General features: G+C 39.0%; 2 protein-coding genes across 3 annotated transcripts in view; one reads left to right on the plus strand and one right to left on the minus strand.

The window, feature by feature from the left end:
- PLAC9 (placenta associated 9) overlaps window positions 1–16481 on the plus strand; it is a 40915-nt gene that overhangs the window by 17258 nt on the left and 7176 nt on the right. Inside the window, exons 2-4 of the mRNA XM_073686014.1 lie at window positions 2542–2633; window positions 10234–10357; window positions 11800–11898. Coding sequence (XP_073542115.1) covers window positions 2542–2633; window positions 10234–10357; window positions 11800–11810 — 227 coding nt within the window. The 3' untranslated portion in view covers window positions 11811–11898. The remainder of the gene's footprint in view (window positions 1–2541; window positions 2634–10233; window positions 10358–11799; window positions 11899–16481) is intronic.
- The window catches only part of ANXA11 (annexin A11), a 73419-nt gene continuing 69669 nt past the window's right edge, over window positions 12732–16481 (minus strand). For both annotated transcript variants that reach the window (XM_073686012.1, XM_073686013.1), the window contains exons 14-15: window positions 15427–15549; window positions 12732–13966 (exon numbers count right to left, since the gene is read on the minus strand). In XM_073686012.1, the coding sequence (XP_073542113.1) occupies window positions 13907–13966; window positions 15427–15549 (183 nt within the window). In that variant the 3' untranslated portion in view covers window positions 12732–13906. The remainder of the gene's footprint in view (window positions 13967–15426; window positions 15550–16481) is intronic.

The raw sequence follows: 16481 nt of genomic DNA on the forward strand, positions 1-16481 counted from the left end.
TTTTCTGAGTTCATCGACGCGGGGCATTGGATACACGTAAAAATTTAGCCACCTCCTTCTAAATCACCTTACGGCAGGCTTCGGGATTCTATACGTCTTTTGGTTCACCTGCACCTGTGTTTCCATCTGGATTCCATGTTCAGCAACCTGCGTATGTCCTGGCAACGCCAAAAACAGGTCCCGATTCCGCTGAAGCAGTTCTTGGCACTGTTGTTTCTGGGCCAGTAACATCCTTAGTGTCCCCTTCTGGCTTGTTCAGCCCACATGGAATTTCAACGTGGTTTCTCTGTTGCCCTGCCTTGATGGGTAGCGGCTCGAGAGGATTTTGGAAGGGAGAGGAGGTAGAAGTTAACTGACTTCATTCTAAGGCCTCATTCACATCTCAGTATTTTCTTTCTGCAGATTTTACTTCTGATTATGGCTTACAAATATTGATGCAGAATACTTACCAAATACTGACTTAACAGAGTTGTATGAGATGTCAAAAGATGGTCAGATTTTTGTTTAAAAAGAATGTATTCTTGTTTTAAAATTATTATTATTATAATTTATATTTTTTAAATTGCGGAGATACCGAATATGTACTTTGTTCATGGTGGACTATTTAAAAAAAATAATAATTATAAAAAATATTTTATAGAGAAGTTTCTTTTTATATAAAACTTTGTTAAACTTAATTTTAATTTTATTTTTTACTTGGACTTGAAACTTAAATTGTTTTCTCATTTCTATTATTAAATTCTCTAAAATACGGGTTTTTCAAAGCATTATTGCCTGCCAGTGTTAGGGCGTATTTTTGGTACGAGTGCGATTCCGCAAAATATCGGATCATACTCAGACTAATGTTAGTGTATGGGGCCATGCACATGTCCAATATTTTCCTTGAACAGAGACTGTCCAAGGAAAAAAAATCACTGTATGCCCGAGTTTGATCTGATATTTGGATCGCACTTGGCCATGCAAGTCAAATGAGTCCGTAGAAACCATCAGACTGCATTCTGATGACATTTGAATGGGGTTCGATTTTCACGCACTGAAACAATGGAGAAGATGGAAAAATGTTATTCTCCATCTTCTTACAGTGTGCTACAATTCTCTCATTCAAGAGAATCGGATCACACTATGCTGATCAGAGTTTGACCAATGTGCCATTTGTATAATCGTCCCGATTCTTTTGGATGACAGAATCTACGGCTGTCTGCCTCTGCCCTTAGCCCATTGTCCTTCACAATGTGTTTGCCTAACAGACGGAGCCCCTTCCTTTTATCAAACATTTTAGTTGCTATGGTCTCTATTGTCTACAGTGGCCAGCAAGGTTTGTTGTTCAATAACAGGCCACGGCATTTCACCCATAATTTATATTGGCCAGACAACTCTTTAATGAAATTATGCAAACAAATTCAAAAGCATTGCTTTACTGGTGAACCGGTGAACATATGTAAGAAAGGATTGATACATATTCTATAAACTAATTGCACACGACCGTATTTTCGGTCCAAGCGCTATCCAATGAAAAAAACAGACCAATGTTATTCAATGGGCAATGGGGATTTTACTGACCAAATCTGTGTGTGAAAAATACTTCATCATGCACAATTTTCCTCTGTCAATCGAATGAGACTCACCCATTCACTCCATGATTGTTAGAAAAAAAATGGGATGCCACAATATAACATCTGATTTTTACCTATATATTGCAATTCTTAAAATAAGAAACTGTAAATGGTCATGTATCCCACGACTTGGGACTTTTTTTGTCAGCCATCATTCAAGGTTCATCTCTATATCCCTGGATCAGAATTATCTTTTTACCTACTGCAGTTGTTGCAGCTACTGCTCTTACTATTGTGCATACTACAAGAATTCGGCCTGAGAATAAACGTCTTCTGGAATCTTCACACATGCCTCTGCCGTCGAGGTGATGCTATCTGGCCAAGTTCTTTTTGTGAGTACTGATTCAATAGCCCAACATCTTGCAGCTTAGTTATGGAGTCAGAATAGCAAGAAAAATAATCGTCACACTTTTCTGGATGAAACTCTGAATGATTTTTTTATACGCACGTGTGAATCTACCCTAAGAGAAACAAAATAATAATCATGTAGACATGAGACCTTTTAGAAGCTATCATTTTCAATAAAGAAGAAAACATAAGAGATGTTCTCCCCGTGTTTGCGTGAGTTTCCTCTGGGTTCTCCGGTTTCCTCCCACACTTCAAAGACATACTGATAGGGAATGTAGATTATGAGCCCCAATGGGGACAGTGATGATATTGTCTGTAACGTGCTGTGGAATTAATGGCGCTATATAAGTGAGATAAATAAATAAGAGATACTGGTGGTAATGTAGAATATTGATCCAAGTACTTGTTTGATTACCAGTTGGGATCAAGGAAAAACCTTTTTCCTACCTGTCAAATTAGTTTATGCCTGGTGGTTTTGACTTTCCATAAAACCCACTTTGCATGCGTTATGTATTATGATTGACTTGACATTTCCAATAACTATATCTTATGTCCTAATTTTTTGCCTACAAAACCTTAGATGCTGACCCGGCAAGTACCTTATACAGAGATAGAGGAGAATGGTGTAATGAACACCAGAAGGTCCACAAACGCTTGGATGCTATAGAAGAGGTAATGTCTAGTGACTGTTTTGAGATAAGCCGCTCTTTGCTCACAACCTCAAGCTATAACCTGCCTGTCAAACAGACATTAGTGTAAAGGTGAAAATGTTATATTGCCGGTAGAGCATAGTGTATGACAAGCAGTGGCTGCCATATCACTCGCACAATGCAGTCTGCACTACACTGGCTATGTGGGTTACATTTGCATCAGATCATTGAAGGGCCCCAACATGACTACCCAACACAGACTGTCACAATTTACAATTCATTAGGCCCAGTGTAGCCCTTAGCGGGGGAGATTGATCAATACTGTTATAGGGTGCATACAGTTAGGAGTCCGTGATAATGTGCCAGGTTTCTCAGAATGAGCCTTCTCTACATATCTGTTCCTTATGCCACCACAAGCATGAAAATCTCATGAATTTCTTTACTAAAAAAAGAGGATTATTTAAATGCACCAATTTTAATAGACACTTTCAAAACTGTAGAGATAAGTGTAAAGTTTCCAACATGGGAAACAATCACTGCTACTTCTATGGTACTGTAATGTAACCATTAACTAGAAAGGAAACTAACATGTAATATGCACATAGCACCCTCTTGTGTATCCAATAGAAAAAATTCCACCAGCCAAAAATCTAGGTAAAAAATGGAACTTAAAGCACACCCGTCAGCAGGATTGTGCTCAGTAAACTACACACACTGTCAGGTGGGTGACATTACACTGATTAACATGATACCTTGGCTGATGAAATCCGTCCTGTGGTTCTCGTGTAATCATTACTTTCAGTTTGGAGATAATTATATGCCCGGGGTGGCCTGTGGGGGGCGCTCTATCTGGTGCTCTGCTTACTTATTCATCTGTATGCTCTTATGACAGCTCACTGTGCCTTCACTGACCTGCCTCCTATTTTACCTAGCCCCGCACTACTAGATGCATTATGTAAAATAGGAGGCAGGTCAGTGAAGGCACAGTGAGCTGTCATAAGAGCATACAGATGAATATGTAAGCAGAGCACCAGATAGAGCGCCCCCCACAGGCCGCCCCCAGAGCACGGGCATATCATTATCTCCAAACTGAAAGTAAAGATTACACAAGAACCACAGGACGGATTTCATCAACCAAGGTATAATGTTAATCAGTGTAATGTCGCCCACCTGACTGTGTATGTAGATTACGGAGTACAATCCTGCTGACAGGTGCGCTTTAATTCCAGTGCTATTAAAAAATTAACAATCAGTGAATATGAATAGCGGTACCAGAGCGCCAATAACAGGGCAAAAATATTAAAAGGACTGATTTATTAATATACACACAACGCGTTTCGGTGGACACAGCCACCTTCATCAAATTAACGACATCTTCAATTTCATCCAGCAATGTAATATAAATTTCTTACGCGTTTCTGACTGTAAAACAGACCTTAATCATGGATAACCAAAATTGAAGTACAGACTTTGTTTAAATAGGAAGAAAAGAAAAGCTTTGTAAGGGAGATCATCCTGTGTATACCTGAATCCATCACCTACTTGATGTTCCCTACTGATGTATAAAAAATGCTGTTTGTATGTATGTTGGACTGTATACAGATTTTGCCATTAGGCCACGTCCCCACTATCAGTATTTGGTCAGTATTCGTTCAGTATTTTTTTTCAGGAGTGGGAGTCAAAACCAGGTGAGGAACAATCAGAGAAAAGGTGTAATAGAAACAAGTCACCAATTCTGTATTTATCACCCACTCCTGGTTTTGGCTCCAACTCCTGAGAAAAAATACTGACCAAATACGGATAGTGGGCCCTTGGTCTTAAGGCCGGTTTCACTCATCAGTTTTATTTGTATGTCTAATTTTTATGGATAAATCATGACTCATTCATCTTTGATCCATGTGATGGATCAAACTTAACTTGTCAATAAAAGTCAATTGCCCTGTCATCTTGTGTGCTGTCTGTATTTTGCTGTTTAATGGGTAGGAGAAGCTAAGAAATGTTATTCTAAGGATATGTTCCCACTGTATCTTTTTCTGCCAATTTTTGGCTGGAAAATACCACAAAACAAAAAAAAAGTATGACTATGACTTGCTATTGAAGTGTAATATGTTCAGACTTTTGAGTGTCTTTTAAACTCTTCCCGACATGCGCTGTATATATACTGCTCTACGGGAGCTGCATTCCCACAAAGCGCCGTATACAGCGCCATGATCGCTGGGGCTCACGCTAAGCGCCGCCGCGATCAAGTGGTGTCATCTCTATGCGAGAGCTTACACCCCGCAGCAATCCCCATGATCGCGGGCGTTTAACTCCTGTAATGCCACTGTCAATAGTGACAGCGACATCGCAGGGCATCGCTCCCTGTCTGCTCCTACCAGCACAACGCGACGCGATCGCGTTGTGCTGATTGTCTTCATGGTGACCCCTGGTCCCAAGATGGCCGCAGGGTCCTTCACGGTCCAGCAGGAAGGTGGCCTCTCAGTGTCTGCTCAGAGAGTAGGAGCTGAGATGCCTCCTCCCTGTCTGTCAGACACTGATCAGCGATCAGGGCTGGGAAAGTTGATGTCCCATAGTGGGACAATGGGAAACCGTAAAAAAAAAGTTAATAAAAATATTTAAAAAAAAAAATCACAAAATAAAGAACAAAAAAAATGAAAAATGTTAATCCAATAAATACATTTAGGTGTAAAAAAAATAAAAAAGTAGTACACATATTTGGCATTGTTGAGTCCCGTACAACTTGACCTATAAAACTGTCCCACTAGTTAACTCCTTCAGTGAACACCGTAAAAAATAAATTAATTAAAAACAAGGCAAAAAATGATGCTTTATCATTATACCACCGAATAAAAAGTGGAATAAAATGCGATCAAAAAGACTAATGTAAATAAAAATGGTATCGCTGAAAACGTCTTGTCCCGCAAAAAAACAAGCTGCCATACAGCTCCAACAGTGGAAAAATAAAAAAGTTACAGTTCTCAGAATAAAGCGATGCAAAAAGAATCATTTTTTCTATAAAAGTTTTTATTGTGTAAAAACGCTGAAAAATAAAAAAAACGATATAAATGTGGTATCGGTGTAATTGTACTGACTCAAAAAATAAAGCTGCCTTATCAATTTTACCACACACAGAATGGCATAAAATAAATCTCCAAAAAACAATTCCTGAATTGCTGGTTTTTGTTCATTCTGCCTCCCAAAAAATGGAATAGAAAGCGATCAAAAGATGTAATTTGCCCGAAAATGGTAACAATAAAATCATCAACTCATCCCGCAAAAAACAAGCTGCCACACGACTCTGTTGGCAGAAATATGGAAAAATTTTAGGTATCAAAATATGGCGATACAAAAACTTGTTTTTACAATAAAAAGCGTCTTTTAGTCTGTGACAGCTGCTAAGCATAAAAACTCAATATAAATCTGGTATCACTGTAATTGCACCGACCTGAAAAATAAAGTTGCCTAATCACTTATACCGCACGAGGAACAGCGTAAAAATTTATAAAATGAATTCTTCACCTTCTGTTGATTTGTTCATTCTGCCTCCCAAAGATCGAAGTAAGGGTCAGCTCACATTTATCCTGCGATGAGGCTTATACCGGGGTTTACGTGATTCATACGGAAACCCCAGCGGAAGATTCCCTATAAATGGGAGCAGAGGAAGGCAGTATGGATGCCGTCTGGCCTATGATCTTTGCTGCCTCATTATAGTGAATGGATCCCTCGGGGGTTTCATCTGAATCACGTCACTCAGAGATTTAAATGGAAACCCCAATATAAGTGCTCAGTATAGAGCGCAGAATAAATGTGATCTCAAATATTATGTAAAATGTTCCCAATAAAAGTTTCAACTCCATTCACAAAAAAGCATGTTCCCACTCAGGTTTGTCATCTCTTAATAGAAATATAGGGGGCTTCTACGTTACTGGTAGCACAAAACCTGTGGAAAAACAAAATGGCTTCTAGCCTTCCAAAATAATTCCAACGTATTCTGCACTCCCAAATCCAAATGCCCACTCCTTTCTGAGCTCCACAGTGCGCCTAAACCGCAGTTAGCATCCACATGTTTGGCATTCCTGTAGCAATGAGAGCCCGCCTAATTTACGGGTGCATGTCCCCAGAAGCATGAGCTCGGTATAACGTACTGGTCACTACAACATTTTGGTCACTACAACGGCAGTTTTCAATGTTCACTTAGCAACATCCACTGCTGCTTGTTTCTGGAAAAACACCCATGGAGTTAAAATAGTCACTACACCTGTAGATAAATTCACAAAAGGGGTATAATTTACAAAATGGGGTCACTTGAGGGGGGATTCTGCTCTTCTGGCACATAGGAGCTCTGTATGTGGAGTCCACAAACTATTCTAGGAAAGTCTGTGCTCCAGGAGGCAATAAGCACTCCGTCCCTCCTGAATCTCGCCATATGGCTACGCAGTACTGCTCAGCCACATATGGGGTATTTCTACATTCAGCAGAAATTGTGGGACAAACTGTGGTGCCATTTTTACCCATTTTACAGTGTGAAAATGTAAAATATGGGTCCAGAACTAAATTTTGGTGGTAAACATGTAATTATTTTTTCCTCACTGCCCAATGGTATAAAATGCTGTGACACTCCTGTGATGTAAATATGATCTCCTAGATGAATTCATTGAGAGATGTAGTGTGTAAAATGGGGTCACTTAGGGGTGGTTCAACTGATCTGGCACCTCAGGGACTCTACCAATGTGACATGTTACCCTCAAGCCGGTCCAGCAAAATCTGAAATGCAATATGGCGCTTCTTCCCTTCTGAGCTTTGCACTATGCCTCAAAAGTAGTTTTTGACCACATATGGGGAATCTGCGCACTCAGGAGAAATTGCACAACTAATTTTGGGGTCCATTTTCTCCCATTTACCCTTGTGAAAATTAAAAATTTGGGGCTAAAAAATATTCTTGCAGAAAAATTTGATTTTTATTTTCATTTTCACAGTTCTGTGAAGCACCTGAGGTTTCAAGGTTCTCACCACATATCTAGAGTTCCCTGAGGGGTCTAGTTTCCACAATGGTGTCACTTGTGGGCGGAGGTGGGGGGGGGGTGTTCCACTGTTTAAGCACATCAGCGGCTCCCCAAACGCAACATGGTGTCCGCTAATTATTCAAGCTAATTTTACATTCAAAAAGTCAAATGGCGCGCCTTTCCTTCCGAGCCCTACCGTGCGCCCAAAAAGTGGTTTTCCCCCACATGTTGGGTATCGGTGTGCTCAGGAGAAATTGCACAACAAATTTTGGGGTCCATTTTCTACTGTTACCCTTGTGAAAGTAAAAAAAATTGTGCTTAAAGTAACATTTTTGTAAAAAAAAGTTAAATGTTTATTTTTACCTTCCACATTCCATTAATTCCTGTGAAGCACCTGAAGGGTTAATAAACTTCTAAAGGGGTGCAGTTTTTAGAATGATGTCACTTTTGGGTATTTTCTGTCATATAGACCCCTCAAAGTCACTTCAAATGTGATGTGGTCCCTAAAATAATAGTTTTGGAAATTTTGTAGTAAAAATGAGAGATCGCTGGTGAACTTTTAAACCTTATAACTTCCTAACAAAAAAATATTTTGTTTCCAAAATTGTGCTGATTAAAGTAGACTTGTGGGAAATGTTATTTATTAACTATTTTGTGTGACATTACTCTCTGAGTTAAGGGCATAAAAATGAAGTTTGAAAATTGCGAAATTTCCGATATTTTCACAATAAACGTAAGTTATGTCAAATAAATTTTACCACTATCATGAAGTGCAATATGCCACAAAAAAAAAACAGTCTCAGAATCAGCGGGATCCGTTGAAGCGTTCCAGAGTTATTACCTCATAAAGTGACACTGGTCAGAATTAAAAAAAATTGGCCTGGTCAGGAAGGTGAAAACGGGCTTCGGGGTGAAGGGGGTTAAATGCTCAGGCTTTAAAAAGACATCAAACATTTAAAAGTAGTAATGTTTAGTCTTCATGCATTTTCCACAATGAATACAGTCAGTACAATTCAATGGAAGGCTTAAAAAAAAAAAAAAAAAAAAACACATGGAAGACGCCTGCTCATTTTTCTTTGAGAGTTTTTAATCGATATTTTCACATAAAAAAAGGCTATAGCTGTCTTAATTTCTTTATGGAAAGCAAAAAACGTCTGTAAAACGTAGGACAGAATGTGAAAAAAAAAAAAACCTGAAAAAAAAAAGATCAAAATCCATAGTTTTTCAAGCAGAAATTGCCTGAGGAAACTATTAGGCATGTGCATCAGACATTTTTTTTTTTTTTTTTTGACAGACTTGGAGTAGGTCCGTTCTGCAAACCACGTGACATGGCGCTCAGAAAACAATCATAAGAATCTTTCTATCCATTTTCAAACAAATTTTTTTAACTGCTTCAGGTTTCCAAAAGCGCCAAGCGGTTAAAAGTGAGTGGACCATTCTTCAGGTGTTTTCTGCTTGGAAGACACTCCTTACTTTACAATAGTCATTTTGAGCGTTTTGTCAGTTTTTTTTGCTTAATGGATCTGTAAAAGAAACACCCAGAAAACGCCAGTAAAAATGTTAGAAAAGGCTTCAGGTTTACAAATCTCCAGAGAAAGCGTATCCTGTAGTGTCTTCTGCTTGAAAAATGGGCGTCACAAACCCTTCCTGTTTTTGGGAGTTTTTGGAACTTCTTTTCTTAAAGCATTTCCTGAAGCGGTTTTGAAGAGTTTTTTTCCTGAAGCATTCTGTGCAGCCTATATATATTTATATAAATATGATCTTCCAAGAGTTTTTTTGTTGGAAGCAAACACACCTTCAGTGAAAAAAAAATTGAAAATTACAGAAGCAAAGCAATGTAAGAGAAAACAGTCAGTTTCTCTCAGATGGTATCACAAAGGATGTGTGAATACAGCCTATGGTGAGGCTACATTCAACTTTTTAATGCAGGTATTGTATATAAAAAATAAATAAATTAAAAAGAAAAAGAGTGGTTTCAAGAATGAGGAAGAGTAGTACATTTGCAACCAAAAGTTTTGCATTTTTTTAAACGCATGATTACAACTGTCTGGTTGTTGTGATGCCATATTCCTGGTGATTTTAGTAGAATGGAAGCAAATGGTTGTCAGCTATAAGGATGAAAATTGTGTTTGACAGTTTTATCCCTTTGTGTGTTAGTTTTCCTGGGCCAAATGTTTTGCATATTGTGACATGGTATCTGTTTTAGTTTCCGCTATTGCAGGATGTGAAGAGAAGACATTCCTTGGAAAGTCAGGAGGGCTGTCCGGGGATGATCTACTACACTTTATTTCACAGTTACGTGATATTTCACAACACAAAGATCACACTTGGTTCCACGGAGGACATCAAGTTCTAATGCAGTAACAATTGGGCTATGTGCTCCCAAATCTTTTTGCCAAGTTTTCAGAGCAGAAACTTAAAGTTTTTGAGGGTTTCTCCTCTCCTACTCCAAAAACTGAGTGCACAAAGCCTTAAAGACAATGTTGTTAATGTTGTTAATAGTGTTTACTACTTTTGTTAGTGGGTAAGGAGCTAATCCTGGAAGCTAACGCGTTATGTCACAATATGAACATATAAAGGTGACAGAACTAAATTCCTTACTCATCATTTGTTTTTCAGAGAGTGAAAACTACAGTGGAGCACCTGTATTCTGAAGTCAATTCTTTGCTCAACGCCATTTCTGGCTCGTCTTGGGCTTTATCAGTTTCACCCAGTGGCCCTCTCATGGATATATTTGAGGAAGGTTAGTAAAGGTATCAGAAATATTTCACTCCCTATGAATTGACCACCACCCCATGTGATACTTAACACAATGGTAAGAATATCTCAAAAATAGTGCAAGAGAAAACTGCAATATGACAACTGAAAATGCAAGCCCCAAAATGTGCCATGATGCAGTCAAAGGAACGCCAGCCATCATCTGAGATAGTGGATCCTTCAATAGTGGTCATTACAGCCACTTTCTTGGTGGTTATTTGCTGTGCCCTTATGATTCCAGTGTCATACGAATACAGTGCTTGGCACCGAGGAACTCAGCCCACAATGTGGGAGGGGATTAAAGGGATATTTTTATGAGAGACATTCATAGTATATCCATAAAATATTGACCACTAGTTAGCTATAGAAACCATGAAGCAGGAAAGAGCTGAATGCAAAGACTCTACATTGTAGGTAGCAGCAGCTATTAACAGAGATGCGGAAACACTGCCATTGCTGTACGGAGAAAATGCAGCTGCCATGAGCACCTTTATTAAAACTGCAAAAGAAGTGAGCGATCAGATACCATAACTGAATGATTTGAAGTGTATCACTGGGAAACCCCTTGAAAACACAAAAAAATCCTCACTGTTAACTACTATAGCTGCTTCCAACACAAGCCTGAATGTAGTTCATGTTCTTCTAAGTGACCTGTGTAATCACCACCATTCCAGAGGGCAGATAGACAGGAGGACCTATAAATTGAAAGAGGACAGTTTTTGGTCTTATTTTATTCTCACTGCTCCCAAGTATTCCAGTTTTTTTTTTTTTAAATCCACTTTCAGGTCTAGAGATATGGGGATTTTTATTTAGTACTAATTTATAGGGCTTTTACCAAGGGGAACATGGACTCTGTGGTCATGTCTTTAGGCTGCTCTTTATAATTACCCTGTGAGCAACACCCCTTTGTAAAGACCATAAAAAATGGCACCAAACAAAAAGTCCCATATCACTGGAATGTAATGGATGCAGTTGATGTAAAAGAATAAACTAAATAACTGGGATACTCTGTGGCAGCGATAAGGATAAAAGAAAAAAATGGCCACTTTTGACCATGTTTAACCACTTTAAAATCTCCCACTGGAAAGATGAAAGATACAAAGTACAATATTTTACAGCACAAGCACTGAGCTCCCCCTCGAGGGAACCTTGGACACGTAACTAAGAATCAAAGCGCACTAGAACGTGTGTAGTCGTAAACCTGAATACAGCGGAGGTCCAATCCTATGAACCGCACCGCCATTATGAGACTGACCTCAAGGAGTTTCTCAAAAGTTCCTCATGTAAAAGATCATAACGGTTTTTGTTCTTCTACCAATTAATAGTACTTCCTAATAAGACACTTGTTAAGGCAAAGTTCTCACAGGTAAATTAAAGCATTGTTTTTGTCCAGAGAAAAACTAATGTTAATCTTTCTATTTCTTGCAGAATCTAGATGAAGACATCTCATGTTCCTGTGCAGGACAATACCTACTTTTTAAACACACTTTATAGATTTTTGCATTGTGCAGTTTGTGACATATAAAGGTATATTTTACTACACATGAAGCTTGTGATGTTTTGTTTTCAAGGAACTGTGCAGTGTGAAATGTATTGGACATAAAACATATAAGCTTAGCATACAAACAGTCATTTCTTTGAAACCAAACATGGGCATTACCTCTCTGCATGAACCCTGGGGTGTCAAATGTCAGTTAGCAAATTTGGCATATTGCAATCATTTGCTTGCTGAATATTAGGCTACGGCCCCACTATCAGTATTTGGTCAGTATTTTTCCTTAGTATTTGTAAGCCAAAACCAGGAGTGGGTCAAAAAGGCAGAATTGGTGCACTTGTTTCTATTGTACTCTTTCTCTGTTCCACTCCTGGGTTTGGCTTACAAATACTAAGGAAAAATACTGACCAAATACTGATAGTGGGGCCGTAGCCTTAGCCTGAATAAAGTATCCAGGCTTTTTTGCAATAACGGTACAGTGTTTGTATGGGAGTGGGCATGTGAAGGCAGAACTGTGAAGGGCCCAGGTGCTCTGCAGAGGCCATGTGCAGTCCCCATTGAAATCAATAGGCTGTCCATGTAATCCATACATAATATATTAGCAAAAGCTAAGTTCCTGGAGAAAAGGCATCCCTTAATAAACCCAAAACCCTATAACATGGTTCTTCACAATGGGTTTTGTGCTGGTCTATACACATGCTGCTCTGTATCGCCGTGTTCTTGGAATGGTCCCAGTGGTGCAATCCCAATGGTCAGCCAGTTATCCCCTATCCTTGGTTCAGCTTTTCTGCACCGGTCTTGCACAATAAAGACTACTGGCCCACAAATCAATAATTCATAAAAAATAAGCAGAAAACTCCAGAAATTGGATAGTAACAGTTTAATCACACATGAAACATTTGTGAACATCTGTAGACAGAATATATATTTTAAACAGACAGGAACATCGTGGCATCTTTAAGAAAAAGATTTAATCTCTTTAGTCAATTCTAAAATGTTTCTAGTCAGATCATTGTGCGAGCAGAATATAAATGGTAAACGTCATAAATGCCACTAAACCTCAACAGGTAAACAAGACTAAAGCTCAGACTACACAAGTTACAGGTTCACTTTACAAAACTGTATTTATTGGAACAATATTCTTTGATGGATCTTTTTTTATGTCGCTCTGTCACTTCAGCACGCTTCAAAGCAAACATTCTCCAGTTCATGTTGCATTTTTACAAGTATATCTAATTAATACCTTTAAATAGATTGTCTAGGATAATACTTCTTATCGTTAACCTTCTGATTTATCAAGGACAGAATGGTTTTCATATCCAATGTCTTTATTAAAAAAAAATCAGTTCCTCCTGATGGAAAGAGATGTACTGAGTTAGCGCCACTGCAATGTTTTATACACACTCAGGAGGAACAGAGCAATGGCGCAATAGAGATAGCTTAGAAAAGAGGCATCAACACTTGTATATGATTAAGAATAGATGTATTTGCTAACAAAGATACATCACTACGTCCTTTTTAAAAGGTCTCTTATGCCAGACAACCCCTTTAAGAGTAGCTAATGCCCCTTTTTTAAGCATACTTGGCACTAACTCACTCACTTCAGGGTCCTTGTTTTAGTTACAAAGAATAGTGCTTCAATTATAAAAAAACAAAACAAAAACATATATAGCAAGTAAATATTTAAAGCAGAGCAAAAGTTTTGAAAAACAGTCTTGTGTCAGCAACATAAAAATAAACTAGCAGATAATTGTGGCCTCTGGAATCCACATATATGATGGAAAATGTAGTTTGAATATTGCAAATAAAAAAACAAAAACATAACACACCACCTAATGAGACATAAAACTAAATTGTGGTCATTTGCAATAAGATTCCGGCCCGTGCATCTAGTAGAGGTGCAGTCTACCATTGAGGAGCTGAGTGCCCAGTGGCTTGTATAAAGGACAATGGGCAGCCATCTCATATTGTGTTCAAGCATAGAAAATAAGGCAAAAACATAGATGAAGAGTCCTTGAGTCAGAAGGTAGTAACGCAAGCTCAGTCATTACCACCACAAAGCTTCAGCAGTGTCTTCTTGTAGTCTCCAGATGTGTCACCCTATGAAAGTGAAGCAAGAGTTTAACACCCAGCAAAACTTTCTTACATTATAAACATTATACTGTGTGCAGGAATGACATTAAAAACACTGGGTCCCAAAGTTGACGTTCTCCCTCATCACACCGCAGACATTTATGGTTACTTGTCCGCTGACAACATTTGCAAAAAAGCATGTTGACAATGGGCAGATTTTGTATTGTTAAAACGACTGCTGAAATAATTATCGATCAGCTATCGTTTTATAGCCTGTTTACACGGTCAGACTGCACTTAAGGCGCCACTCCAGAGATGTTTTTGTCCCTTTGTTAGGTACCATATGTGTAAATGCGTTCGGTGAGTATACTACTATCTTCATGAGTCTTCTCCCGGGTTTCATCGGCGCTCCGGTCTGTTGCAATACCACGTGCTTGTATTTGTGACCTGCTGAATCGCGCAATGGTTGCTCTGTGGACTGGAGGTCATTTTTTTTATTTTGTCAATGCAACTGTATGAGACTCAAAATGAGGCTAGAAAGCCCGAGTCTCAGGCTTATATTGAGTGACTGCCACTCCACACAGTGATCCAACAGGTTACAGATGTGGTTATGTTTTTTGACAATAGATCGGAGTGCTGCTGAAACCAGAAGACGGTGCAGGTGAGTATGTTACTGCCTTCATGACACTTACACACGATACTTAAAGGGGCAAATGAAAAAAATTACTGGAGTGTTGCTTTAACGATGCACACTGAACGATCTGGAATAGATCATTCAGAGCGCATAGGCTGCCATTGTTGTCAGCAAGGCAAGTCCTATTCACCCAGGACGAGGCACTGTCAATAACCATGATCTTTAGTGAAAACTAACAGATCATTTCAACCAATGAACGAATGTTTCCCCTCCTCCTTCGGGTGATCAGCAGCCTGTGTAGTAGACAGATTATTATGCAACGAGCGATCCTATGAACACTTATTCATGATAATCTTGCAGTGTAAATGCATCTTAAGTGAATGTTTTTCAAAACCAATTGAAACAGATATTACAATTTACACCATCCTTCAAAGTATTACAAAGGGTGAAAGCCACCACTTTTCTGCTACGTATCTCAAAATTTATGCAAATTTTGTTCCATAATGTATGAACACAGTTTTCAAAATATGCTGCAAGTTTTCAATTTGGAATGGTCACAGAAAATCAGCAGCAAGTCTACCTATTGTGCACACGCCATAATGCAGTGGTGAGACTTATTCACATTTTTGTAGATCCGGTATCCCCCTTTTCATATCACTTATTTGCAGGAGTTTTTTGAAACTTCAAGAAATTTTTATTTCTTTTTGCAAAACTGCAACTTCAATTGCAGGTAAAAAATTATAAAGGGTATAATCGTGATGGTAAAGTGATAAGGATTCACACAAACACTGGGCTGCTTAGGCCCCGAGCCCTCTTGATCTGGCCCCACTGGAGCATAGATGTGTTTTCTTACCGTAATATCTGTGTACAGAGATTTGCCGTAAAGTCTTTTGTATTCCTCACGAATATCTAGCAAATCCACTTCACTCCGAGACACCATGATACGGATCAAAGTCTTGTCTTTTGTTCCAGCACCCTACAGGAAAAAGCAATCACACAACTGAAACAAAGTATAGATATTGAAGAACCTGATGCTACTGCCTAAACAGGAATCTAGCCACTCAATAAAGCTGTCCACTCTTCTCTCCAAGTCCCACTTCACCACCTGTGGGCTTGACCCTACCCATCCCAACTCAACCTTACATCTGTGCTTATCACAGGTCTAACCCATCTCTTCAACTTATTAATCTCAGGTGTCTTCCCTTCCTCTTTCAACTACACAATCACATATATCTCGCCCTTTCTCTACATCCAGCTAGCTCTACATATCACTATTCCCATTAGCCTCAACACTCTTACCCGCACGTCCACATTCAACTCTCCTCTCATCCAACTACAATACAGCTCCCAGCCCCATCACTCTACTAAAACTGCACTAACTGAAGTCACAAACAACCTGTTTATTTCCTGAATCTCCTCATCTCACACACCGCACATTTAGCATGTCCCATTCTCATATTCCCATATTGCCTCCTCACCTGCCTGCTATCTGCCACTGTCCCTCAAGGAATTGTCTTGCGAACCCTACTCTTCTACATCTATACCTTTGGCCTAAGACAACTCAAAGTCCCATGGTTTCCAGTACCATGTACATGCTGATAATACTCAAATCTATCTCTCTGGCCAGATGTCACCTCTCGGTCGTCCATAATGTCTATAAGCCATATCATTCCCCTTTTCATTATACTTCCTAAAACTTGATGTGGACCAAGCCTCCTCTCTGAACTCCCGTTTAACAATCTCAAATCCTTCCAATCTTTCCTTTGTTCAGCCACCTGATTAATCTACCTCTTCCTTCACTTTTCATCCACCTCTTTCCTCTTCCAATCCCATCACTGGCTTCCAATCTTCTAACGAATTCAGTTTAAATTAAAAGCAATGACTGACAAAGCCGTCCATAACCTCTGT

Source organism: Phyllobates terribilis, unplaced genomic scaffold, assembly GCF_046119375.1.
Source record: "Phyllobates terribilis strain yellow unplaced genomic scaffold, ASM4611937v1 Scaffold_5__5_contigs__length_657084704, whole genome shotgun sequence".
Classification (NCBI taxonomy): Eukaryota; Metazoa; Chordata; class Amphibia; order Anura; family Dendrobatidae; genus Phyllobates; species Phyllobates terribilis.